The 27683-nt window shown below is 53.4% G+C and overlaps 1 protein-coding gene across 1 annotated transcript; it reads left to right on the forward strand.

Moving 5' to 3' along the window:
* The first annotated feature begins 1348 nt into the window (after window positions 1-1348).
* SSUH2 (ssu-2 homolog) lies at window positions 1349-26259 on the forward strand. Its single transcript, XM_068557742.1, has 12 exons — window positions 1349-1376; window positions 8654-8752; window positions 9107-9188; window positions 10728-10857; window positions 12036-12096; window positions 13081-13205; window positions 14263-14325; window positions 15925-16010; window positions 17336-17428; window positions 17827-17932; window positions 19715-19822; window positions 24395-26259. The coding sequence occupies exons 1-12, from the start codon at window positions 1349-1351 to the stop codon at window positions 24539-24541; spliced, it is 1128 nt and encodes a 375-aa protein (XP_068413843.1). The 3' UTR covers window positions 24542-26259.
* The last annotated feature ends 1424 nt before the right edge of the window (window positions 26260-27683 follow it).

A 27683-nucleotide genomic window follows, 5' to 3' on the forward strand; every position in this document is an offset into this window, starting at 1 on the left:
GTATTAGGATCTCGGTCTTTCTCATGAACATGCAGTAATGAAACTTATATAACTCTCAAGTTTAAGGAATTTAGTGCTCCGATCAACCATAAAAACCTATTTGTGGGCGTTGAAGCATCTGACTGTACTTAAGAAGCGTTTGTCAAATTATTGCTACTGCTTTCATGATCGTCACCAGCATTCTGTTGAGGGCGGGCAGTGAATGATGAGGGTGAACGCAGCAGAGGGGGACTGAGGGCACTTTCTGGTCGCCTTGGAGCCATCTCTGTGCCCAGCGCGGCCACTGAAGCCAGGCCATGGACACATCAGTCACAGCACTTCCCAGGTGAAGGCGACAGCCAGTCTTCACTGTGGGCATCGTGACACATCCCATGGGCATTGCTGGGCTGGGCAGGCAGGGCATAGGGTACATGCTTTGCCCTACAGAGCGAGGCTGTCCTGGCTAGAGAACTCCAGGCCCAGCTGTGAGGCGTCATTGCCAAGGATGCAGTGCAGGTGGTGCCAGCTCATGAGCCCTCTGCTTCCACCAGCAGGTGACCCAGGTCCAGGTGTTCATGGGTTAGGCTCCTCTAGAGGAGAGGGGTGGCCTTGCGTCATCTTGCAAGGGTCGGGGTTGCAGGTGTTTCAAGCCCTGACGCAGGAGGCTCAGAAAGAGGCCTTTAAAAACGCACAGATGTCTCCCAGAGAGCTGGGCTGGTGTGGTGGCATCAGCGGCCCACGCAGCCTGGGTTGGGAGCCGGCTCTGCCCACGCTGTGCTGAGCAGCTTTGGAGCATCACCTCTTAACCCCAGCCTCGACTCTTCCCCGCTGAGCCCAGGAGGTTGACACTCACGACTTGAGAGCTCCCCCCTGCATCTCCCGTTGCCGTTGGGGAGGTAACCTCCTTGCGGTTATTACATTTTACATTGTTCTCTACCCGCCTCCTCCACCCTGCCTGCCCGGCGCTCAGAAACCTGCCTCCCTATAGATGAGCCGTGTGGCACAGGGGTCAAGAGCTCTGACCTGAGAGTCAAGCAGACGAGAGTCTGAATCCCAGCTCAGGAAAATGGGTTCCATGAAGGTGCCCCCCATCTCGTAGGGCTGCGTGAGGATGCGGGCGGTCAGGAGCACCAGCACGAGCCCGGCAAGTAGAGGGTCTTGTGAGGAGGAACCCCAAGAACCCTTAGACTGGGTCCAGAGCAGCCGCCCTGATGGACTCGGTGCTTCCCCACAGACGTTTCCCTCTGTTGTATTCAGATCAGGTAACAATGGGCCCGCTGTTCTGGGAGGGGCCGAGGGTGGTCCCTCAGATCCCAGCAGCCTGAGCCCACTGGGAGGGCAGACACTTCCCTGGCTGGACGTCTCGACGATGGACAGGGATCTCAGTGACGATGACAGTAAGTACAGCCTGTCAGGGCGAGGGGCGCCCGCCTCCGTGGGTCGCTGAGCTGAAGTCTCCCCGCTGCCCTCAGCGCTGTCTTGGTTCTGCGTCTGTGTCGCTAGAGCATCCCTTCCTTCCTTCCTTCCTTTCACATGTAAAGCCCATGTGCAGCCTGCAGGCTGTTCTTCCATTAGGTGCCTCGGGGCAGCGGAGAAGGAAGGTAGAAAACCAAGGTGAGGACTTTCCTCCCTAACCACGTAACACTGTCCAAATCTTAGATTCTCTATCCTTCCTTTCTCTGATTGATAGTCACCCCTCCCCCGCCCAAGCCAAATGTGAGCCTGAATATCAGGATTCTCATTTCAGTCGGAGGTGCATCAGTTTCTAGATGAGGTTACTTTTAAAGCAATGTCAGTGAAAGGTCTTTACGCACGATCTCCCTCTAGCAAAAAGCTCGCTTGTTCATTACTGCTCAGGAAACATAGTCCAGGTGACCCCATCTTGTCATTAGTGGGACAGAAATACAACGGGATCTAAGAACTAATTAAAGAGATGAAGAAGGAAGTGGTATTTTAAGAAGAAATGTGCTATGTTTTAAAACAAGAAAGTTGGATAGTGAGTTTGGAACGGACAACGTGGGGAATATCAGGTTGGGAATTGGCAGGCTAGGGTTCAAGTCCTAGCCCTGCTGTGAGTTGGCTCTGTGATCTTGGTCAAGCCACTTAACCTCTCTGAGCTTCAGTTTCCCCATCTGTAAAAGGAGATTGGTCAGGAGTTCTTAATTTGAGGACCATGAAGGTGAAGGCAAAATACTGTATGTATGGGCTTTGTGTGTGTGTGTGGGGAGCGGGAGGGGAAGGCATCCACAGCTTTCACTTGAATCCCAGAAAGGCCTGTGACACTAGTACTTTTTCAGAGTTACCGAACTTGGTGACTCTGAAGGTCCTTTGCAGGCCCAACACTCTTTCCTGCCTTTAGTGTTAGTGTCTCCGAGCTTTAAGCCTCAGAGCTGCAGTGGGATATAAAATGAACCCACGCTAATCTGAGAGAGCTCAGTTTAAATTTTGTTGGAGTCCTTTTTCATATTGAAGTGAGAGACTGTACCTAGATATTTTAGCATGTATTTGAGGAGGAGCGACTCTGATCTCTGATATATTGGAAATTGTGTATCCATAGTCTTATTCTAATAAGCTTCTACTAACAGTCGAATGCAATCTTTCCTCTTAAAAAATACTGCTCATTAGAATTCTTTCAGTTTATTCTTGGAGTTTGTTGTAGTAGACATGGGCTATGTCAGATCTGGATTCAAACCCAAGCTCTGCCTCCTAATTGCTGGGTGACTTTGCCTAAGTCACTTGACCTCTCTGAGCTTTATTTCCTCCAATAAAAATAGAGATGGTGTCATCTTGCAGAATTGGTAAAAGATTAATTGGATGTAAAGTGCCTAATATATCACTCAGCCCAGAGTAGGCATGGAGTAAATGTTGACTCCAGAGAATTATCAGATTATGTCCCTGAGAGCTTTAAAATTAAGCTGCTATTAATGGAAAATATTGCCACCATGGTGTTTCTGTTTTGGCATCAAGCTTTTTGGTAAGCAAGGTAAGAGGAAGGTGAACTCTTTTTAGTTCCCTTAAAGTTTTAAAAACTCTGATCCTGCCATAGGGTCACCCTATGTGCTGGTTTCCAACATAATCAAACCTCAGGCCGGCATTTAGGGTCTACTGCAAGGTGTGAGATTGTCCAGAAAGTTTTTAGAAACAAGGTTGACGAAATCTGAAACTAGGTAAAGTTTTCTCCTGGTTTCAGAAAGGGAGCCTGCTACGGGACTTCTGTAATTTATTTGTTTATTTATTTATTTTTAAAGCTTTTTCTTTCTTTTCTTTCTAAAATAAATTTATTTTATTTATTGTTTATTTTTGGCTGCTTTGGGTCTTCGTTGCTGTGCGCAGGCCTTCTCTAGTTGCGGTCAGCAGGGGTTACTCTTCGTTGCGGTGAGCGGGCTTCTCATTGCGGTGGCTTCTCCTGTTGTAGAGCTCGGGCTCTAGGCTCACAGGCTTCGGTAGTTGTGGCGTACGGGCTTCAGTAGTTGCGGTGTGTGGGCTTCAGTAGTTGTGGCACAAAGGGTCGGTAGTTGTGGCTCACAGGCTCTAGGGCACAGGCTCAGTAGTTGTGGCGCACGGGCTTAGTTGTTCCACGGCATGTGGGATCTTCCCGGACCAGGGCTCGAACCCGTGTCCCCTGAATTGGTAGGCGGGTTCTTAACCACTGCGCCACCAGGGAAGCCTGAGTTCTGTAATTTAAATGTCCCTTCTTAGGTGAGAGTTGGCTGTCCACTTTAGCCAGTTGAGTTACCCTTCCCAGTCACTAAAGTGTTGTCTCCTTAGTTTTTGAGTCTACAATGTGGGGAAGCTTCGGAGAGAGAATATTTTCCTCCGGTGACATAAGTTGGTACCAAAGTAGGCATGGAGAGGGACATTCTGGGTGTTGCATCCACATGGAAGTCACTTTCAGCACCACCTCTGTCAGATTTCAGTGCTTTAACAATGATTAATCAGGGGCAGGAGACGTGGACTCCTTTGATCATCTGAAATCAAGGGAATGGCATTTTAAAAAGAGAAAGATAAGGGGGTTATCCACGAATTGTGCCTTTCTCCACCAGAAAAATTCCTTCCTATACAAAAGAAAAATAGCTGGCGTCTGGCGAGCAGAAACACGACGTGGGTGGCACTTTGCGAAGCTCTCTCGGCAACCACTTGACGTGTGTGCCTGGAGCACAGGGATGTTCACCCGAGTAGAAAGGCCTTGGGGCTTGGAGTCAGGCTCTGCGTTCTAAGTACTGTTTCTGTCTCTGCCACGAGCCTGTGGGCTTGCTGTCTCCAGTCACATCTCTGAGCCTCATCTCGTCCTTGTACTAAATGGGGAAAATAGTGGTTGTCATGAGGTGCAAGCGAGATCATGAAGCATCCCTCACCCAGGCAGTGCGTGAATCAGGGGGCGGTGGTCCAGCTGGACGGCCACCCTGGGACTCAGCCCAACACCGTGGAAACGGTGACGCGGCTCATGGCCCCCATCGGAGCACCCCACGCTGGGCGCCACACAATGTCCCGTGACGTCCGCATTCCTGTTGTGCCCGATGAGGTCTGCCCAGGAAATGACGTGTCTGCCCCTGCTTCAGCCTGGAGGCCTTTATTTTCGTCCACAACATAATGGGGAGGTTAATTTAGCTCTGACGAGTTGCCAGAGGTCATTGTGGCTCCCAGTTGATGGATGGAGCTCTGAGTTCCCCACCTCTCATTCTTCCCGTCTTCCTGTGCTGTTGTTTGGTTTCCAGCAGGACAGAGCGGCCACGTGGCGTTTCCTTGTCTTCTTGTCCGGGGGAGTACTGATGCCCCAGCGGAGCCAAGACTTCCGGGCAGGCGGGGGCCCTCCCAGGGGAGGGGGCTGTGATGGCCTTGCCTTTCTTTCCACGCTTGACATTTTCACTCTGTGCGCTGGCTTAAAGGAGCACCAAGAAAGAGGAAGACCCGCCCTCCTCGGTCCAAGGCACTGACCGAACATTTATTACACGCCAGGCTCGGGGCTGAGAGCTGTATACACACTGTCTCGTTAGGTGGGCCCTAATACCACCCGCTCTCTCTCCCAGCAGGGGGAGTTGAGTGCTGGGAGGATATGTCTGGCACAGTGTCATGTGTTACCTGGCTCAGACGGCAGCGTATCAGAGCCCGGGTTCCTAAGCACCATGCCCAGGGGTTCTGAGTGCAGTCACCCCCATCCCCACCCTGGCTACAGTCCAACCCTGCCCCTCACCTTTAATTCTTTTAACTGCGCCCACAGACACTGCGTGGACCCTGCCCCAGAAAGGTTCAAATTCCAGCCGCCACCTTCCTGATCCCCCTCAGAACCCCCCCCTGCACAGGTGGGTGTCAGGTCAGGGTGGGCAAAATACAGCTCATGGACCAAAGCTGACCCACCGCCTGTTTTGTAGTTTCATTGGAACCAGCCACACTTATTCAGTTGTCTGTTGTCTATAGCTGCTTTCAGGGCACTACGGCCGAGGTGAGTAACTAAGACCAACTGTACAGCCCATAGTCTGAACTATTTACCACCTGGCTATTTGTAGAAAATGTTTGCTGATCCCTGGGTCCCTGGTGGCTGGAGTAGCTGAGAATGCTAATAACCTTATTAGAAGCGAAACAATATTGAGAACCAAGGTTCGAAGAATAATAATTCCAGGGGAAATCTCATCCTGGGGATTTCAGGACACATTGGCAGGCGTTAGCAGCTTTGGGATGATGTAACTTTACATTGCACCCGCATGTGTCCCAGGGCTCTCACCTGCTTCTTGGCAGAATCATTTGCTTACAAAGATAAGCTTTCCTGCTAAGAAAGGTACTCTCTATATCCACAAACGTTCTTCTGTTTCAGCTTCTTTTGGAAGTTTCCTGCAAGGAGACAGAACCTTAGAGACGCATATGTATTGCTTATTATCAGAGGACAAGTGCACCCCTCATGGGGGAGGGGTGGTAGAGCAGGGTTGTTTATTTGTTTTAATGACACCGCCTCTTCCCTTACTGTTCTTGGCCATGAATGCCAGAATTTCAGGCTTCTTCACCATCCGACGTCTTGTCTCTACTTCCAGATAACCTAAGCTGTTCCAGTTTTGAACAAGATCTACTTATTCTTCTGGCCTCTGCTTTTACTAAACTCTAAAGAACAGGACATAATATTTTTATTTTCGTAGTGATAAAGAGCTATAGGTTTTAGAGAGCTGCAGAAAAGAGGAGATCTCGGAGACGAGGTGGGTCAGCTGGAAGTTTGACCCAAGTGGCCTTCAGTGACTTAATGCAGAGAGAATCCGCTTCCACTGACCGTTTATCAGCTCGCCCTTTAAAGTCAACTTCCTATGGTCAACTGGCCACTAGAAAGACACAGTTGAGGGATCCTTGTCCCCCAGCCTGGGGACTTCACGGAACAGGTTTGACAGGTGGCCCACTGGGCTGGAACTGGAGCAAGGAGCCTCTGGCCTGCTCCAACTCCAGCGCTGTGCACCCTAGGAGTACTGGAGTAACCTCTCTGAGGGTCAGACTCCTCATGTCAAGCGGAGTTAGACGCCCTGCCTTCCACACCTCTAGGTGGGATGGTGGGGTGAGGCATCAGGTGTGGGAGGTGCTTCATGAGTTGTCCTGAGTTTCCAGGAGCCAGTTCTAGTATTATGCTTTCCTCCTTGGGGTCTCAGTCCCTATGTATAGATGTCACAGCCTGACAGATCAAGGTGAGGTTTTAAAAACAGTTATATAATCAGTGCTTCTTCCATAGGGTGTGCCTTGTAAAAAGTACTTGGAAAAGAATACCAGCTTTGGAGAGAGAAGAACCTTGGTTTGAATCCAACTCTGTCACTCACTGGCTGGGTGATCTTGGGCGACTCACAATCTCTGTGAGCCTCAGTCTCCTCATTGGTAGAATGTGGTTGTGCTGGTGTGTCAGTTTGGGTCATCCAAGAAGCAGACACCAAGATGGCCTGAGACATGCCAGATGTCCCTTGGAGACCTGTGAAGGGAAAGGGGGAGAAGGGGCAGGCAGGCGTAGGCAGGGACCGTCTTTGGACCCCAGTGCAGGTCAGACACCTGTGAGAGGAGAGAGGGCAGCAGGGGGAGCCTGAGACCCTGGTGCAGCTCCAAGAAAGTCTTGTCTGGGTCTGTGGAGAGTCTCAGAGTAAAGACTGCCTGATGGAGGAAGCTGCATGACCTACTGTCCCACATCCCAGGTTGCCTTAAAACAACAACCACTTTAATATGTTTCATGACTTTGTGGGTCAGAAATTTCAACAGGGCTCAGGTGGGTGCTCCATGTGTAACTGATTAGGGTCTGTGTTGGTTCAAGCTTCTGTAACAAAAATACCATAGACTGGGTGGCTTAAACAACAAGCATTTATTTCTTACAGTTCTGGAGGCTGGGAAGTCCAAGGTCAAGGCATCAGCAGACCCGGCATCTGGTGAGGGCCCGCTTCTGGCTTGTACACAGCCTCCTTCTCACTGGGTGCTCACATAGTAGAGAGGGCGAGAGCCCTAGCCTCTTTCTCTTCTTATAAGGACCTTGATCCCATCATGGGCTCCATCCTTAAGACCTCATTTAAACCTAATCGCCTCCCAAGGGCTTCTTCCCTGGTGGTGCAGTGGTTAAGAATCCACCTGCCATTGCAGGGGACATGGGTTCGAGCCCTGGTCCGGGAAGATCCCACATGCTGTGGAGCAACTAAGCCCGTGCGCCACAACTACTGAGCCTGCGCTCTAGAGCCCACGAGCCACAACCACTGAGCCCGCGTGCCACAACTACTGAAACCCGCGCACCTAGAGCCTGTGCTCTGCAACAAGAGAAGCCACCGCAATGAGAAGCCCGCGCACCGCAACAAAGAGTAGCCCCCCACTCGCCGCAACTAGAGAAAGCCCAAGTGCAGCAACGAAGACCCAACACAGCCAGAAACAAACAAACAAATAAATAAATAATTTTTTTTAATGTGTTAAAAAAACCCCAAAAACCCCAGCTCTACTGGGGCTGTGGGTTTCAACATATGAATTTGGGGGGATGCAGACATGCAGTCCATAAAAGGGTCCCTCAGTGTATTCAGCAGGCAGCTGCTCTGGACTGGAGGGTCCAAGACGGCCTTGCTCATATTCCTGGTGGCTGGGCAGGGTGGCCGGAAGGCCAGGCTCCACTGGGCCCCTCCCCACGTAGTCTCAGGGCACTTGCACGTGGCCTCTCCAGTGGGATAGTCTAATTTCTTACCTGGCAGCTCAGGCATCAAGAGGGACGGCTTCAGGAGGCCAGAAGTAGGAGCTGCAGTCTCTTCTTTGCTTGCTGTGTTCACTTGGTGAAGCGGTCACAAGCCTGCCCAGGTTCAAGGGGAGGAAACGGAGACCTGTCTGTTGATGAGAGGAGCAGCGAAGAAGTGTGCCCATCTGATATTCAGTGTCTGTCTCCTAGGGCTGGGGAATATGATACTGTGTATACAGCACCTGTCCTGCTGACTGGCACAGAGCAGGTGCCCAGCAAATAGGAGCTGCCCTTCCGAATGTTTGTCTCATCATTATTATTACCACTGCTACTGTCATACCCCCAACCCCATTGCTGGCCGCCCTACAAATATGTTGTGTGTCCCGAGGGGGCCAGAGTGAGACTGACTGAAACCGTGAGCCTCTTGACGATGCACCTGCCCTCACCTGTCAGGTAGCTGACAGGAGTCGCCTTCGACCCCCTCCTTCCCGAGGCTCAGCACTGCCCGTTCTTCCCCAGGTGTGATGGACCTCAGCTTCGAGGCCGAGAGTCCTCTGGCGCCCCCGGCTGAACTCCTGGAGAGGCTGCCCAGCTGTGACTGGCTTCTTCAAGGGGACAGTGAGTCTGTGTCCCTGGGGGCTTGGGTCCCGCAGCCTCTTCCCGGGGCTTATGCTGTTGTGCGGGCATCTCTGGAACAGGCCGGGCTGGGAGAGCTCCCCCTATCCCCTGGGGGCCCTGGGAAGCCCCTTGTCGCCATGGGGAGGGAACGGGAGGACGGGGTGTAGGCACTGTGTCCATGGACATTCCGTGACCATGTCCATCTCCACTTACGACCAGGATGCTGCTGGTCTTGGAACCCTCATTCTTCGTCTCTTCTCTCTCACATTCGGCCCATCTTTCCTCCTTTTGTCCCACAAATACCTGTGCCTTGGAGCCGGGCTGTCGAGCCCTGACTCCCTCGCTCTCCTCCAGGATGCCAGATATTCTTCCCACCTTCGGAGGCTCCGGGGAGACCCCAGGAACAAAGGTGCTGGTCTTCGTTCTTGGAACACAGGTGAGCCCTGGCAACCCCCATGGAGCCATCGCACGGGATCACGCGTGATGATCCTCAGGTCACCTTTGTCCCCCGACAGCCCTCCTCGGGGATCTCAGGGGCCACAGATTTCAACCCAGACAGTGCATCAGGACTCCAGACCCAGTGGATCAGAGTCTCCATGGATGGAGCCTGGGAGTGTGTATTTTTCCAAGCTCTTCAGGTTGTTTGGCTACCAAGCCAGGGTTGAAAACTCTAGTCTAGATCACGGGTTGCAAACTACGGCCCCCGGGCCAGATCCAGCTGACTGCCTACTTTTGTCTATCAGGTTTTATTGGCACACGGCCATGTGTTTTTGTTTCCTTACTGTCTGTGGCTGCTTTTACACTGTGACAGAGGAGCTGAGTGGTGACACAGAGGCCACGTGGCCCACAAAGCCTAAAGTATTTCCTATCTCGCCCTTTACCGAAAGTCTGCTTGCTTGGAGGACTCGGGGCAGAGCTCCGGCTGTCCAGCCAGCTTTGTGCGGACAGGAAGAGGAGCCGTGCCCATTCTGGGTCCAGGGTGGCCGTGTCCTGCCGTCGAGGGTGTCTTCCTGGTGCTCCTGGCCCCGCTGCTGCCTGGACCACCTCCCTTCTCCTCCCTGGCCGCCCGCCCTGCGTGCCTGCAGACGCCCCTTCTTCCGTGGAGTCGTCCCGGCCACTGCTGCCCCACGCTCTCCATCTGCTGTGCACTGTCTGTGGGCACGCGGGCCCTCTGTGCGCAGGGCCGGGGGTGTCGGCGACACAGCGTGCGTTGGTGAGGGCTTACATTTGGAGGCAGGCTGCCGTGGAGAAGAATGTGAAGATGGGGGGCGGGGAGGAGGAAGGGGCCTCTGCTCGTGGCGGTGGCGGGAGGGCTTTGCCGACGAGGGACAGGGCAGTTGGGCCTCGGGAGTCTTCTAGGAGGAGGAGAAGTGTCCCGAGAGGGGGCCGAGAAAGGGTCCTTCGTAGTCTGCCTCCCAGCCTGCACCGCTGCCGTCCAGCGGGCTCACGGCGGGTCTCTGTGGGCGCCACTGTCAGAAGGTTCTTGGCTGGGGTCTTCCCCTGAGCGTTACTCACAGCTCCTCTGGCTGAAGTCAAGGTCCCAGAGGGCAGGAACCTCGTCTAGCCTAACTCTGCCTCCTTCTAGCTGTGTGACATCTTCTCTGGACCTCAGTTTTCCTTATCTGTAAAGTGGCATAATTCATCTTTCAGTTTTTTGTTTCTGTTTTTGTTTTTTCATTTGAGTTCTAAGATCCCATCAGCCCTTCTCCGCCGCTCCACACCTCAGCTAAAGTGGTTTTGCTGTCCTCTCGAAGGACCTGCCACTTTCCCACCGGGCATCTGTTCACACAGTTCCTGATGCCGGAGATGCCCTTACCGGCTGGATGCCTGAGGGCTCTACCACTGCTGTGGACACGGCCGGGGGACCCCTGTCTCCGGGCCTTAGTTTCCATCTGCACAGTGAGGGGGCTGACTGGCCTGGGTGAGCCCGCAGGCTCTCCCCAGACCCACCGCCCCTCTGCTCGGTCCCCACCAGAGTCCCCGTGGTGACAGAGGAGGTGGCCCGGGAAGCCCTCCTCAGCTTCGTGGACTCCAAGTGCTGCTACGGCAGCGCGGCCGCCGGCGACCTCGTCATCCTGGAGCTGAAGCAGCAGGCCCTGCGCAGGGTGAGGGCTGGCCGGCGGGCGCCTGGCGAGGAGGCCCGGGAGAAAGGAGTCTGGGGGAACAGTGCGTGTGAATAGCGGTGACATTGTAGTGAGTTATAATACAAGGAATCATGGTTGTCAGTCACCAGAGAACAGCTGGAATGCCCTAGGCATCACGGACAGCGCGTTACCTATATGTCTTAGCGAATCCTCATAGCTACCCTGCATGGTAGGTATCATCACCAGTTAGGAGGACTTGGACATTTAGAGAGGTGGAGGTACTTGCCCCCAAACATGCAGCTAGAAGTGACCGAGCTGGGATTCAAACACAGGTTGGCTGGCACCAAAGCCCTGTTTTTAAAGACACAGCTTACCTGCTTCCTGGAGGGGTGGGCTAGAAAGGGCCATCTCGTCCCCTGATCCCAGCTCCCTCTGCCTCCCCCAAGTTTCATCTGTGCCAAGGGTATTTATTTATTAGCCCCAGGCCTGAGGCTCCAGGGAGGTCCTGTGCTTGGTACCAAGACCACACAAGGTGACCCCACGTTTGTCACCTTCTGCCTTGACAGGGACAAGTTTAAGTTCACATTTCCTAGTGTCACTGACATAGCCATCCCCCGGAAGGGCACACAGTCACAGAAATCAGCCTCGCGGGGAGTGGTCAGAGCAGGGGTTTGAGGTACGAGGTCTCTGTGTAGCTGTGTGACCTTGGGCAAGTCACCTGGCCTCTCTGAGCATCCCTTTCCTCACATGGAAAAGGAGGAGCCAGGCGATGTCCAGGATCCCGTGGACGAGGACCAAGAAGGAGGATCTCGACCTCAGGCAGATAAATTCCCCCAGGGGACGCTCGGAGCGGCTGATTCCAGCAGCCTCCATCTGTCCAAGGGCAGTTTTTGCTTCAAAACTTGCCTCATAGACCGTTTCTGTGTATGAAGAAATTATACACATTATACTGCAGGTGCCCAGTGGTGTGTCTGTCAGGGGAGATTCCCTGGGGCTGAGTGACCCCCTGCAGATGTGTCCCAGGGCATCTGCGACACGAGTCGCTGCTGCCAGCCTGTTCTGAGCAGCCCTCGGGCGCTGGCCGTGCTTGGGAACTTCTGTTCCCCCCGCTGAGCCCAGGGCTGGGGAACTTCGTCCTTTCGCATGAGGCTCTGTCTTCCTGAGGGCACGCGTGTGAACACACGATTTTTCCTTTGCAGTATCGACTAGAAACCTTCAGTGAATCCAGGATAAGTGAATGGACTTTTCAGCCCTACACCAGTAAGTGAGTTGTCTGAAATGAGTTTAATGAGGAGCGAATACGGCAGGGGCTGTATCCCATAAAAAGGGAGGGTGGCCTTTCCCCCGGGAGACCTTCCAGGGAAGTGGTTTGCAGGAGGTCCTGCAAAAGTCTCGTGTTTGCGTTTGGCCACAGGCTGGTGCTGCCACACGGGGCCAGACTGCAAAGGCAGCCAGTGTGCTCGGGCGTCTACCTGCCTCCTGGGCCACCCCCAGCGCCTCCCCGAGTCTCTGGATCCCCACCCCGTTCAGTGTGCTATGCCACCTCTGCTGGACCCCCTAGAGGCTTAAGGCTCTCTTTCTGGGAAGCTCTGTGCCCTACCTGTTCTCTGGTTCATCCTCCGAGACTTAGCTGGAGGGTCCCCTCTTTTACGAAGCCTCTGAGGGTTTCTCCCCTGCTGTCCGCTCCCCAGCAGAATGAGTCAGTCTTCTGAGTTTTCAGAACGCCTTATGCAGCTCTTGTCCAAAGCACTTACCATGTCATGTTCTGTCGTATTGCGATGTAGTCCATCTCCTTGAACGGAGGAGGAGGAGAAAGAAGATGGTGGGGCTGGTGACAGTAGTGGTGGCAATCCTTGTTTATTGATCCCTCGGCCTGTACCAGCCCTGGGCTAAGCACTGGTATGCCTTCTGCTGTTCAGTTTTACTACCGTTCTCCATGGTAGGTGCCACCGTTATCCCTGGGTAGAGAGGAGAGGATTGCTGGGCAGAGAGGTAGGTGGAGGAGATGGTCTCGAGTTCCGCAGCCAGGAAGTACAAGAAGCAGGAGTCAGCCGGGTCTGTTCAACTCCGACGCTTGGCTGCTTAAGCACAGGCTCTAAGGGGACCCTTACCTACCAGTGCCTCGGCCCCAGGTTCTAGCTTAACGCCTGGCACTAGGTGAAGGCTCCGTACTATTTGGTGAATAAATGAAAGCTGGTCCTTGCAGCTGTTTGCTGCTCTTTGAACAGCCCCTTTCTCTGTCAGACCACTCCGTGGATGGGCCACAAAGAGGGACCTCCCCCAGGCTTTGGGACATCAAGGTCCAGGTTCCCCCGATGTTTCAGGAAGATACCAGGAAGTTCCAAGTCCCTCACTCATCATTGGTCAAGGTAATGTGTTTATTGGAGTCTCTGCCCTTCTCTCGGAGCTGGTTTTCCGGGCACCATAGTTTCTTCAAACTTTATCCTTTTAAAAAGGAGACCCAAAGTCCAGGCTGGTGGTTTATTCCTTGCCCATCAAATAAGCAGAATTCTAAGAAAACCCAGTGTATGGGCTGTAGTCCCATACGAAATTCCGCGAAAATTAGGGAGCGTTCACATAGCAACAGGATGGTACGAAATTGTCACCAGCTTTAAATAGTGAGCATTCACATTCCTAGACCATCTGAGTGTTTTTATCTTTTTTATTTTTATTTTTTTGACCTGTTGGGAAGCAGCTGAATGAAACATATAAAATAAAATTAAAGCATCACTGGGATTTTTTTATGGAAGTCATTAGGGGAGTAGAATTTGACATCCACTCTGTTTTACAGAAATATAATCAGGACAGGTAGTGAGGGTAACCTAATGTGTTACAAAACCCCAGCTGAGATGTTTTATGTTATGTTCTCATCTAATTACCTGCCTTGTTTTCACTTTAGAACTTGATTCAAGCGTGTCATTTTACCCTCTGAGTTTTCATAGCATCATAAGACGAAGAGGACTTTGAGAGATCAAGAAAGTGTTTCATCCTGTTCTCCAGGGTGGAAAAGCTATTTTGATTCAGCCATTGAATTCCAGTAGCTAGTTTGCTGCCTTTTGCAAAAACACCCTCTGTTTTTTTATGGCTTCTATTCCCAAAGACCACTTTAGCCACCTAATGGGCTAAGGATACTGGCTTTTGTGGTTTAGCCTGGGAGTGTGAGTTAGGACATGGGAGTCGGAGACCTGGTCTCCCCGTCTTAGCATCCAGGACCGACTGGGCTGAGGCTCCGAGGAGATGGTAACGTGATCTCCTTGGCTTGGTGTTCAAGGCCCTTTGGAAGCCTAGTCACCAATGGTCATCTTCCCACCATGGCCTGAACTGTTATACCTCCACGTGGGATGCTGACATCATGGGGGTGGGGTTGGTGAAATCAGGAGCTGCTGGTACTTGGAAAACCAGATCAAGGAGAGCGTTCACTCTCAGGAATGCCACAAATGCCACGGGCATGGGCGCTACAAGTGCAGCAGCTGCCACGGGGCCGGCACGGTGAGTCACATGTGGCCGTTGGTGAGTACGTGATGTGGAGCAGGGCCATGTGGGGATGGAGGGCTGGGCTGGCAGCCTGGGGCTCCCTGTGCCAACAGTGGGGCCTCCGACAAGTCATCCTCCCTTTCCGGGCCTCCATCTTCCTACCTGTAAAATGGGAATGTTGGAGTGGGTGGTCTCTATTGACCTTATTTCACTTTGATGGTTTATGATTTTCATTCTTCTCTCCTTTTCTCCTCCACCTACAAACATTTATTGAGTACCTGCTGGGTGCAGGAGGACTGAGACCTGGGGTCCTTCTCACAGGGACCCTCTGTCCGAGGGGCAGGCTGGCAAGTGACCAGCACTTGTAGTGCAGGGGCAAGTGCCGGCCGAGAAGTGAAGTTCAGGGCCTTTGAGGGACACAAGAGACTCGGGCCTTGGATTAGCTTCCTGGGGCTGCCGTAATAAATGACCACAAACTGGGTGGCTTAAAGCAACAAATTTATTCCCTTAGGAGTTCTGGAGGCTGGATGTCCAATATCAAGGTGTCGGCAGGGTTAAGAGCCATCTTACGCCTTCCTCCCGGCTTCTGGCGACGGCTGGCAGTCCTTGGCTTATAGCTGCCTCACCCCCATCTCTGCCTCCGTGTTGCTTCCTGGCTTCTCTGTGTGTGTCTCTGTCTCCTCACGGGCTTCCCACAGGGACACGAGTCATTGGATGTAGGGCCCACCCTTCCGCAGTATGACCTCACCCTTACTAATTACATCTGCAAAGATGATTTCCAAATAAGGTCACATTCTGAGGTTCTGGTAGGTGTAAATCCGGGCGGGGACGACCACGTATACTCTTCGGCCCCGCGCGGGCCCCTCAGCACCAGCCAGGCCCTCGTGGCCTCAGCGTTCTTTGCAGAATCCTCTAGGCTACTAGCCTTCCCAGCAGTAAGTCCACGCCCCTCGCGTGTTCGCAGCTCTCCCCACCGCCCCGTTTGTGCCTAATCCCTTGGACACACACCGACCACTTGCTGTTCTAAAGCGGGCCTCCTCTGTCCTCTCCCTGCCCACGTGCCCTTCCACCCGCCTTCCGCCTGCTGCGTGCTCGTCCCTCTACCCGCTCCGCACCCGCCGTGGGGCTCAGCGGTGGCCTTTGCTGCTCCCTCCTCCCTCCCCTGCTCCTCCTCCTCCTCCTCCTCCCCCCTTGTCCCTCAGGCTTTCCCTGGAATGTCTCCGAGCGCGCCCCAAGCCCGCTGTGAGGGCACAGCCTGGTCCATCTCTGGGGGCTTTTCCAGCACCAGAGAGGGCCAGCCTGCCCCTCTCCCCCCGCCCCGGCCATGGCTGTTTGGTCAGGGGACGGTCCCAAGGGTCCTGGGGATCGGAGAAGAGCAAGAGAGGCTGAGGTCTCAGGAGAAACAGAGATGTGAGGATGCAGAGTCTCTGAAGCTACAACTGGAGGGGTCCGAAGATACACTGCATTTTACAGACAAGGGGCGAGGCCCAGGGAGAGCAAGTAGGGAAGTGACAGCTTGGGGAAGGTCACAGGCTGGCTTGGAGCCAGGTCTCAGGATGCCCTTTGCCTGCTCCCTGGGAGGCGGGTGAGGGCTGAGGCCACGTGTGTCCGCAGGTGCGGTGCCCCTCGTGCAGCGGGGCCAAGCGCAAAGCCAGGCCCGCCCGGCGGTGTCAGATGTGCTCGGGGTCCGGCAGGCAGAGGTAAGATGGGGCTCCCCGGCCCCGAGCTGAGTGCTCTCACTGGCGTTCTTGCTTTTCACTGCCTGCCCTCGGGAAGGCAAGCGGGCGCACTGTCTTGTCACCCCTGTGTCCCCAGAGCTCTGTGCGTTGTAGGTGCCCTGTCACCTCGGTGAGTGTTTCTCGAGACCAAGTGGAGCCCATCAAGCAATCTGTGGGTTGCGGGCGGGGGGAGGTACGAGGGTCTGCAGGGAGGAAGGGAGGCCGTGGGTTAAGAGAGGAGACGTCTTCCTGCTCACGTGGAGGGGAAGTGAATACAGAAAAGCACCCAAGGTGAGATTCTTATCTCTCTGAGGATCCGGGCCTGGGCAAACCCTTATTTATAACCCATTGCAGGGACTAAATGGGGGAAGAGTGAAGGAAGGTTGGTCGATTGACTAAACAAAGTGCCTGTTCACAGGGCTTTGCAAACAGTGGGTTGCTGCCTTTTGGACTTGATGTCCTTTCATGTATTTATAAATCTTTAAAGGGAAACAAGAAACCATGAGGAGTGAAACTCTTCAAAGTTGTGTTGGGTTCATGATACCTGTGGCTCATCCAGGCCCAGGCCATCCTTCTAACAAGCCAGATGGCAAAGCTTTGGTGGACCTGCCACCTGTGGTTGGTAAAGGAGCTCTTTGATTTGGAAAGAAACTTAGATTTCTTTCACTTACAAGTAAAAGAACTCCAATTCAAACTGGCTTTAGCAAAAGAGTAAATTTATAGGCCCATGTAATGGAAAAGTCGAGGAATAGATTTCTGGGATGACTTCAGGTACAGCTGGATCCAGGTGCTTAAACAGTGTCACCAGGAATCTGTCTCTGTCCCTCACTCTGCTTTCCTTCATGTTGGCTTCATCCTCAGGCAGTCTGTCTCCTGTGGTGGCAGAGGAGGCCACCAGCAGCTCCAAGCTTGGTGACCTCAGTGGAAAAGGATGGCCCTTTCCTGATAGTTCCAGCAAAAGTTCTGGGGTGCATCTCAATGCACTCACCTGGGTCATGTGTCAATCTCTGTATCAGCCACTATGGGCAGAGAGATGGAATGAGCTGATTGGCCAGGCTGAGGTCCCAAGCTGGTCATAGAAGGGATGGGGGCAAGCCCACAAACCATGTGGGCTGGTGGGGAGAAGGGTGGTCTCCAAAGGGAGATTGGGGCACTGCTACGAGAAGCAGGAGGTCTAGATGGTGGGCACATGGAAGCAATCCGTGCCCACTACAGTCCACCTCTATGAGGAAGGATGTGAGGCAGGGGCCTCCGGAGCCACTGGAACACCACGATCATCTGAGTGGTACTGATGGGGCCCCTCTCAGATGCAGCACATGCTCAGGGAGGGGCAACAAGACCTGTGCCACCTGCAAGGGCGAGAAGAAACTGCTGCACTTCCTCCAGCTGGTCATTGTGTGGTACGTGGCACCTCTCAATGCCATGGCCTGGCGGGGTGGCCGGGGGGGGGTGGACGTGGCCTGGATTGGTTTCTGCAGAGAAGCTTCACTTGGTTGGGGCTTTCACAGTGCAGGGACCTGCTGGGAGAGGAGGAGTCCCAGGGTCCTAAGGCCCCACGTCAGGGAAGCTCCCACGCATTAAGGGTTTCTCCTATCGGGTACCTTGCTAGAACAGAACTGTCCATACTTTACTAGTTTTCCATCTTACCCGTGAGGATGCTGAGGCCCAGAGAGGCTAAAGCACTTTCCCAAGGTCCCACCGGTAGCATGGCAAGCCCTCCAGCCCCGATCTGCTTGATTCCAAACCCAGGTTCTTAACCCGACCCCCGGGCTCTGTCCCTCATCCTCTTCACTTCCAGGAAGAACAGCCTGTTTGAGTTTGTGTCTGAGCACCAGCTGGACTGCCCTGGGGAGCTGCTTGCTAAAGCCAGAGGAGAGACCCTCTTTAAGGATGAAAACACGATGGTAAGGACGGCTTTGCTACCGCCCTAAAGGGAGCTGGGCCCCTCCTCCCCCTGTGAGGCCAGGTCTTCTGGTTCTGCAGGCGATGCATTCATTCAGAAAGGCTGGGCGGGGACACAGGCTGCTGGGACCCCATGGGGCCGTTTCTGTCTTGAATTTTACATATTCAACCCTCCTTTCTTCCCCTGTTCCTTTTCTCTCCCTCTTTTCCTCCCTCCTCCCTTTGGACAAATCTTGAGACCCTCCTCCTATACCAGGCACCATTCTAGGCCATGGGGATACCATAAAACAGAATCTCTGCTCTCGGATCTCACAGTCGGTGAGGGAGAGGGTAATAATAGCATTTTCACCACACTGTCAGAGGGTGCTAAAGGGTCATTGAGAAATACACAAGCGAGGTAGAGGGACAGGAAGGGGCAGGGTGTCGGGGGTGGAGAGCGGTGCAGTGGGGGAGTGGATGGTGGGATAGTGTGGGAGTCAGGGTGTCCAGCAGAGGAAGCAGCACGACACAGGCCTTGAGGAGCAGCAGAGGGCAGGGGGCTGGAGGGCAGCAAGCTGGGCAGAGCAAGGAGCTAAGACATGACAGGTGCCAGCAGCCAGATCAGGGAGGGTCTTGTACACTAGCAGTTGGCAAATTCCGGCCCTTGGCCTGCTTTTATAAATAAGGTTTTATTGGAGCACAGCCCACTTGTTTATGTACTGTCTGTGGCTGCTATCGTGCTTCGAGGGCAGAGTTGAGTAGTCGAGACAGAGACGCCATGGCCTTCAAACCTGAGTATTTACTCTGGCCCTTTACAGAAAAGATTTGTGGCTCCCTGCTGTTGGCCTGGGAAGGGAATTTGGCCTTTATGGGACATCCTCAGACAGTTTTTTTTGGTTTTGTTTTCTTCCCTTTCTTCTTCCCACCCTTCCTTCCTCCCTCCCTCCCTTCCTCCCTTCCTTCTTCTTTTTATTTTTTTAACAGTATGTGGCTGTTTCAGATTGGCTTATTAGTTTCAGGTGTATATCATGATTTGATATTGGTATATTACTGTGAAATGATCACCGCAATAAATCCAGTTCACATCCATCACCACACAGTTAAAATGATTTTTCTTGTGATGAGACCTTTTTATGAGCTACTCTCAGCAACTTTCAAATCCAATCCAGTATTATCAACTGTAGTTACCTTTCTGTACTTCACACCCCCAAGACTTATTTATCTCATAATTGGAAGTTTGTACCAATTGACCCCCTTTCACCCCTTTTGCCCACCCCTCCATTCCCCACCTCTGGAAACCACCAATCTGTTCTCTGTATCTAGGAGTTTGTGTTTGTTTTAATTCCACATGTAAGTGAGATCATAGGGTGTGTATCTTTCTGTGACTTATCTCACTTAACATAATGCCCCCTTCCATCCATGTTGTTGAAAATGGCAGGAATTCCTTCTTTATGGCTTCATAATAGTCCTCAGCTTCCTTTCTTTGCCCCAATCACTAGGCTTTCTAAAGGCTCACTTCAGGCATCACCCCTCTAGGAAGCCCTGCGCCCAATCCTAGCCTGAGTTAGGCAGCAGCGAAGGCACGCCGGGTGGGCGTGTAGTCTGTCTACAGCCCTCGTTTATTGGCTGGCGTTCCCGACGACGCTATAAGGTGGATGATCAACGGTCCGCGTGGGTTTAACAAGCCCCACCCACCCCGCTCGCCACTGGCCCGGGCCCACCCCTCTCTGGGCTCGTGCTCCCATCAGCCCTCCAGGGCTCCAGGTGCTGAGGCTCCGGGTCAGGTGGTCTGCGTCTCCCCACAGGTGTACCCCATCGTGGACTTCCCACTACGGGAGATCTGTCTGGCCTCCCAGCGGGGTATCGCCGAGCACAGCGCTACGCTGGCCTCCCGAGCCCGCGTCCTGCAGCAGGTGAGCTGAGGGGGGGGTGGGGGTGGGGACCAGGGCTGGTGGGAGGTGAGGTGCCGGGTCTGCTGGGGCTCCAGGACACTGTCCCCGTGGACGTAAAGGAGGGAGCGGGCCCCTCCCTTTGTGGGGAGGTCCCTTCTTGAGAGTGGCAGGGCAGAAGGAAGGGGGGGAGGGGTGGAGCCCCAGTCGGAGGAGCACAGAGGTACTAGGGACTGACTTGGGGCCAGAGTGGCCGGAGGTCAGAGAGCAGGGCCGGTCAGACGTAAGGCCACGGGAAGAAGTTTGGATTGATTTATCCTGCGAGCGACAGGGAGCTTACAGGGTTTCACGCAGGAATGTGGCTCAGTGTGGTTTCGATTCTCACCCCCCTGGTATTCAGAGAAGGGGAGGGAAAGCTCGAGATCTAGGGTCCAAGGCAGGTTTGGAAACCAGCGTCCGGCCCCCCGGGGCACTTCCCAAATCCCAGGCCCCCAAGGGCAGGGCTGACGGCGCGCGCTGCTGTGCGGCTGTTATCCTGCTGGCCACTAGGTGGCGGTGGTGCCCGTCGCGTCCCCAGGAGCCGCGGGAGGCGGGGCGTGTGCGTCAGGGGACGGGGGTAAAGGAAACGGGGATGGAAGATGGGGGGTTGGCAAGGGAAAGCCCAGCGCCTGAGCTCCGTGAGGGCTCTGTCGGGGGTCCGAGTCTTACAAACTGGGCTCAGATCCTGGCTCTTCCACGTCCCAGAGTGGTCCCGGGCCAGCTACAAACGCCTTCCTGAAGTTCAGTTTCTCACCCGTGAAAAAGAGATATTACTACCGCCTCAGAGGGCTTGGTAGGGATGAGATCATTTGCTTTAAGTGCGTGGAACCCGGTGCTCAAAATGTCCCTGTGCCTTCCGTTCCCTTTGCAATGAGTATTCCCCTTCTCTTTCTGCACGTTTACCCTGTTTGCAGGAGAGAAAAGGATGCATTTAATTTAAAATTAATAATGACCGTCTTGGAGCTGGAATGCACCTCAGAGAGGATGAAATGGGGGCACTGCAAACTGAAAGGCCTCCGGGGGGGGGGGGTGGTGGTGCTGCGGGTAGGAGGCCCCCTTATCCAAAGGGCCCCGCCTCCCCTCAGCTCTGTGCAGCACAGGGGCAGAGATTTCAGACCTTCTGAAATCCACATTTTTACATGAAATCTTCCAGTTTTTCAATATTGAGAACAAAATTTTAAAAATGCTAAGAGCACTGTATGGGCTGCTGGGCCAGCTTTGGCCTGTGGGCCTCCTCGGCTACCCCTGGTCTAGTCCAAACCCATGACTTTGCCAATAAGTCAGAGGAAGCCCAGGCAGTGGAAGTAATTTAGGCAAGGTCACACAGCTTCTCAGTGGAAGAGCCCAGGAGTAGAACTCAGATTTCCCAACTCCAAGGGAAATGTTATTATCTGCCGCATTCAAGGCACGCAAGTGACTCTGAAAGCCAGCGTAGGTTTGCAGGGCTATCAGCCGGAGGAGGCAGCGCCCTTTTCGCCTGGCAGACACTGCAGGGGCGAGTCACTTCCCAGGTTAGGGCCTGCTTCCCAGGTCTGGCACATAGTCGTGGCTCCTGGCCCTTCTCTTCCGTTCATGGGCCTCGATGTCCTCATCTGTAAAATGGGCACGGTTGGACCTTGCCTTAGGTTGGGCTCCGCAGAAGCAGCTCTGAGACGAGGATCTGTGTGCAAGTCATTTTTTGTTTGTTTGCTTGTTTTGTTTTTTATCAATTTATTTTATATTTGGCTGCGTTGGGTCTTTGCGGTGAGCGAGCTTCTCATTGCAGTGGCTTCTCTTGTTGTGGAGCATGGGCTCTAGGTATGCGGGCTTCAGTAGTTGTGGCATGTGGGCTCAGTAGTTGTGGCTCTCAGGCTCTAGAGTGCAGGCTCAGTAGCTGTGGCACACGGGCTTAGTTGCTCCGCGGTATGTGGGACCTTCCTGGACCGGGGCTCGAACCCGTGTCCCCTGCATTGGCAGGCGGCTTCCTAACCACTGCGCCACCAGGGAAGCCCAAGACATTTGTTAAGAAAGGGCTCCCAGGGGAAATGGGTAAACGGGTGGGGGAGCCCCGGAGCAGGAAGAGGGTCAGACAAGGGGGCGGTGAAGGTAGTGGCCCTCTGAGTGTCAGCCATACCTCAGCGGCTGTTCGCCTGGAGCTGACGTTTGTTCTTCAGCCGCATCCATGGAGGACCCCAGCCCGGTCTCTAAGGGGCCTTGCTCCTGCAGCCCTGGTACAGTCTGGTGGGCATTACAGTGAAGACCCCCCCAGTAGTGAGCTGTGTACTGTAGGGCTGGCAGGAGGACGAGGCATGATTGCAGCAGCTTGCGGACACAGGTGCTTCTCCTGGGACGTTTTTGCTGCTGAGGCTGACAATTTTGAGTCCTTTTTGGACCCTTCATTTGGCAGAGGGGCAGTGACTGCCCAAGATCACACAGCGTGTTGGCGGCAGACCTCCATCTAGACCCTGGGGCTCCTGGGCTTTCCCTGATGGCACAGCCCCGTCTCAGGTGACACAAGCCATCTGTGAACCAGACCTGGAGCAGGGAGGGGTGCACCAGGGGCAGACATGCATGTTTCTTTAAAAGGGAGCATAAAGGGAGAAGAGGCCACTTCTGTGACTCTTTGTCCTAAATTGTCCTTTGGCCCAGGATCTATAGACAAAGATTCATGCTGATATTTTGTTCAGGGTTGGGAAGTTAGCGAGTAGAATCCAGTGAGGGGACAGCTGTCACACGCGGGGCCCCGGCCCCTCCTCTCAGACCTGGAATCTGCTCATCCCAGGGGCACCACCAAGGTGTACCAGCAGATATATGTCCTATTACGAGATGACCGCTGGATGGCAGTGGATGTCCTGGGCAGCCTGTGGTCTCCAACCTGTAGACCTTTAGAATCAAAATGGAGGCACGTGGGGTGGGGCTGCTGTGGTTTTGCTCTCTGTTGGATAGTAGAAGAGTTTGGAAACAAGAGTGGTCTGACCCGCGGGCCAGGCTTTCTGAGCAGATGTTGGCTCCCCTCCCCTCTTGCCCCATGGTTCCCATTTTGGGTCTCCTGTACCAACATGGCAAGAGGGATCGTCTCCCTTTTCTTTCCACAGTTATCTCCCTTGGAGGCCGCTTTCCGGCACGCGGAGAAAACTCAGTCTCACGATCCCATTTGGTTTTCTCAACGACTCCGTGACATAGAAGTTTTTATACCCATTTTACAGATGAGGAAACGGAGGCCCAGAGAGAGGAGGTGGGAGGTCACGCAGACGGCTTCATGGGAAGTGCACGCCCTGACCCTGAGTCGTCCCCCCTGCCCCCGCTACAGTGTCACTCACTCTGCCGCCCCTCCAACCCGCACCTCCCAGCGTAGGGAGCCCGCTGCTCAACATCCTCTCCCGGCCTGTTCCCCACTTTCCCCGGGGGTCTCTGGACCATCACCTCCCGCGAGAGGACTTGGGCTCTTTTCCCAAGGAGGGGATCTTCCTGCAAGTAGGACGGTCTGACCCTGGGCCAACCACACCACCTCCCTCTGGGGTTGGGGTCCCCACATCCGAGTCTGGGACAGGGGAGCAGCTTGTGCACAAGAACTTAGGGTTTGGGCACAGAGCCTGTCCGACGGTACGTCCCGAGAAAGCTTTGCTGGGGCTGAGGAGTCACTTTGCTCTGTGGGTTACACCCGTAGTTTTCTGTAACAAATCAGCGCCAAAGCCAATGACCTGGGTGTCTCAGCAGGAGTCAGTGTCGGCTCCGAGGCGGCAGGGCATTCTGTTCGCTGCCCCGCGATTTTGGAAGATTGTGGAGTAATTGCTCAGAGAAGGAGCCAGAGAACGAGGGATTTAGGACCCCTCTGCAGGAGGCAGTGAGTGCCCCAGGCTCTCAAGTAGACAGGGATGTGAGGGAGGAGATTTGAGCCTGAAATAGGTCCAGCCAGGAGGTGGGGCTTGACCTGGGTGATCTTGCAAGCTTGAAATTCCATGGGCCTCAGTTTCCCCATGTGTAAAAGGAGGGGAAAACTTGAGAAAGACTTTTCTCAAAGGAGGGTCGCTGCAAAACCCTGGTGCAGGGATGGAAAGGTCTGAGAAAATAGCCTGAAGCAGCCCACCAAACTTTGGAATTTCTTTGGTGTCAACATTTTATCTTAAAATTTAATTCAAGTTGCATAATACATTCCCTAATATCTCCATAGTTGTTTTAATATAAAAATGTTTAAAATGACTTTATCCTCCACTCCACTCTATCCACCCCCCCATCTAAAAATTAACGCTTCTGGAAGATGTCCTGTTCGGCTGGTGGATTTCCATACATCCTGAAACTCCCCTGGGGAATTGCCTGTGCGCGCCACCCCCCCCCCACCCCACTTCATGAAACTTAGAATGAGGTGGTGGTTAAAGATGAGAAGTCGGTTTGGGCCAGAGCTTAGGGTATGTGAAGGAGCGTAGTAAGAGATACATCTAGGAGGCAGGTTGGAGCCAGAACGCCAACTCCAGAGCATGAACTTCATTCCACAGGTAGTAGGGAGCTACTGAAGGTTCTTGAGCAGGCGAGTGACTTGAACAGAACCCTGAGGTTTTTCTTGGCCAATTGTTTCCTCAGCGCCAGACCATTGAGCTGATCCCCCTCACGGAAGTTCGTTACTGGTACCAAGGAAAGACTTATGTCTACTACATCTACGGCACGGACCACAAAGTGTACGTGGTGGATTACCCCGAGAGGTACTGCTGTGGCTGCACCATCATCTGACATCGCACATCTGCCCCCAGAGCCCGCCACTCACATTTGCCCAGGAGATTGGCCGAGGTCTCTGAGATGACTCACTGTTGGCTCCTTTGGACAATTGCATGCAAACCCTGGTGTGTCCTTCCAGAGAATTCAGCTCCTCTGTCAAGCTACAAGTCCTTCTGGAGCCCCTCTGGCGGAATCTATCATGTGTCTAACCTACAAGAATTCACTACACACACTGCTTTAGGAGGAATAACTTAAGTGGTGGGGGCTTTGCCTCTGGCCTGTGAACTAAAGCCCTGATTGAGCGTGGGGTTGATTTTACTTTTCCCTGGGTCAGTCTCAGTTCTGGTGTGTCTCTGCTAGTTTGGGCCTTTTGTGGAGCTGAGTGATTCTGAAATGTTGAAAGATAAGACAGAAATTAGCTGCCTCTTCTGCACACCAAACAGTGCACTTAGGCAAAAAACGTACACAATTTTACTCCTCATTCTGTGGGTCAGGAATTCAGACATAGCCATGGTGGGATGGCTTATCTCTCTTCCATGACGTCTGGTGCCTCACCTGGAAGTATCAAAGGCTGGGGTGGCTCGAGGGCAGGGGCGCTGAAATCATCTGAAGGCTGGTTCACCCAGATACCTGGTGGTCGATGGCGGCTTTCGGCTGGAACACCTACATGTGGCCTCCCTATGTGGCGTGGGCTTCCTCACAGCATGGCGGCTCTCAGGGTAAGCACCCCACACATGTGCCCCAATTAAAGAGACAGAGATCTGTTCCCAGAGTGGAGAACAAACCCGCTGTGTTGGATAGACCAAGGGTCTGTATGCTAATCTCTAACATGGTGCTTGTGCACGGGTAAATTTTAGAGAGTGATTTTGGATATATGCAGGTTCTTACATCACGTGCTGACCTTAGAACCTGCCCACTGAGTAGAAGGTGACCTGGATGTCCTGTGTACCCAGTCCCAGGCGGGAACTCCCACCTGGTGCAGTGAGGCTGGGTGGGTGGAGGGGACACCCTGCACACTGAATGCCCGGTTGGCTTTGGAGGGGTGGTTCGGGGGCTGCATGGGCCACTGTGTACCTGGTTGTGAGTAACCAGATGTCTCTGTCATCTTAGAATGCCTGCCCCCACCCGGAAGGGGAGTGCTACACCCCAGGAGGGCCAGTCCATACCCTCTTGATTCCCAAGCTCCTGCTGGCCTGCAGCCCTCATCTCCCATAGGGTAGAAGCATGTGGACATAATAGGCCTGGTTGTGGGAGGCTCATGTTGGGGGGGGGGGGTGGTCTGAGGCCATTCCCCTGGGGCATCGTACAAATGGAGGGGACGGTTTTTGGCTGTTGCCATCATTGGTGGACGGAGCCCAGGAAAGCGGGGCATCCAGCAGCGCTCGGGGACGTCAGCACAGTGGAGTGGCATTCCTCGTGTTACATGGCTGGCAGATACCCCGCTGACACGGAGAACTTACTTCTACAAGGTCTCATCAGTTATTAATGCAGTGCGGATTTTTATTTGGTGTTCGCCTCTGTTCTTTGATTTTCTGGTATGTCTCGTTTGAAACGGCTTCTGATCCTCTCCCTTCTCTCAAGTACAAACTTGGAACTCTAACGCCTTCGTTGGGGTTCCTCGGGCCGCTGTGCTTGAGCCTCACAGATTGAAATACGTGTATTAAAACACTGCTTTCTTCTCATTTCTCCTTTATATTTCAGTTTGGGCATTAAATTGCTTTTTAAAAATGGTATGTAAGTGGGTTATGTCTAAATGTCATTTTAGGATAAAAAGGGAGCCTCGCGTACGTTAGGGTTGAGGCCATGTGGCCCGTACACGCTGTTGGCATGTGAACTGGACCCAACAAGAAAATCTAGCTGGAATAAAGTGGGTCATGGGGACACTGTTCTAATTGAGCCTCAGTGAGCCACCAGCCGTAGGGCCCCTTAGTTCTCGTGGTTCTGGCAAAATCCCAGATGGTTACTGGGTCCTCTGGCTGTTTGATAACTGTTGTGTGTTTTCCCCTGCAGTGTTATCTGTTTTTATGACCTTCGCTGCAGCCAGGATCTGACTTAATTTGCTCTTTCTGCCTGTTATCCTAGGGCTGAGTTGGCTGTTGCTGGTAGGCCCAGACCCAGCTGAAGTCCCTGGAGGGTAGAGAACAGAATGCAAGGGCAGCTGTAACCCCCAAACTGGCCACTGCACACGGTGGCTCTGGTCCCGATTCAATTTTGCTGTAGAAGGATATGAGACTCAAGTAGCTGGCTTTTTCTTTATGGCCCTGCCAAAGGAGAACACCAGCCCTGTTCTTTACCAGTCACTGACAGACGCTGGGCCTCTGCCTGGCGGCCGGAGCCACTCAGGCCTTGGTGAGGGTTTCCCACGGATCTGATGTCTCTTCCCCGAGACTACAGGATGGGAGGAGAGGCTGTCTGTAAGCAGAGGATAAGGAAAGTATCCATGTGAGTCAGGTGGCTTTACAAGATGAGGATGCCTAAGAGGCAAGATGGCAGTAGTGGTTACAAGCATGTGGATGAATGTGCCTGTGTGTATATATGTGTGCATGTGATGTGCATGCATGTATTTGTACATGAGCATGTACGTATGTGTGCACGTGGTGTGTATGTTGTGTGTGCATGCATGATGTGTATTTGTGTGTATTGCATGTTGCGTGTGCATGGGTGTGTGTGTGTGTGTGTGTGTCTGCTTGCCAGGTGGAGAGGATCACTGCTTAGAAGGCAGGAGGGACTTCCTCCCCCACCTGGTTTTCCTCCCTTCTCTCCTGGTCCCTGTCATTCGCTGTAGTTCCCTATACCCTGGCCTTCAACACCTATCAGCTTGTTGTACCACAGCCAACTTCAATTTCTAGTTCATGTGCAACCCTTGATATGGAGCGCGATGAGAGAACTGTGTTTTCTCAGTCAGGACTGCGGCGTTATGTTTCTCAGCGGGAAACACCCTTCTAGATTCAGTGGCTGCGACCTTCAGCTTGAATTCCAGTCTCCTTTTGCTTCAATTTCATAGTCAGGGATTGTGGAAAGAGCATATACGCTCCGGTTCAAATTCTGGCCCTGCCCGTTAATCAGCTGTGTGACACTGGGCAGTTCTTTTAACCTCGCTGAGCCTCAGTTACCTCATCTGTGAGATGGGATGATACCACTTGCTTTGCAGGGCGGG

The sequence above is a fragment of the Eschrichtius robustus genome, chromosome 12 (genome assembly GCF_028021215.1).
Source record: "Eschrichtius robustus isolate mEscRob2 chromosome 12, mEscRob2.pri, whole genome shotgun sequence".
In the NCBI taxonomy this organism is placed as follows: domain Eukaryota; kingdom Metazoa; phylum Chordata; class Mammalia; order Artiodactyla; family Eschrichtiidae; genus Eschrichtius; species Eschrichtius robustus.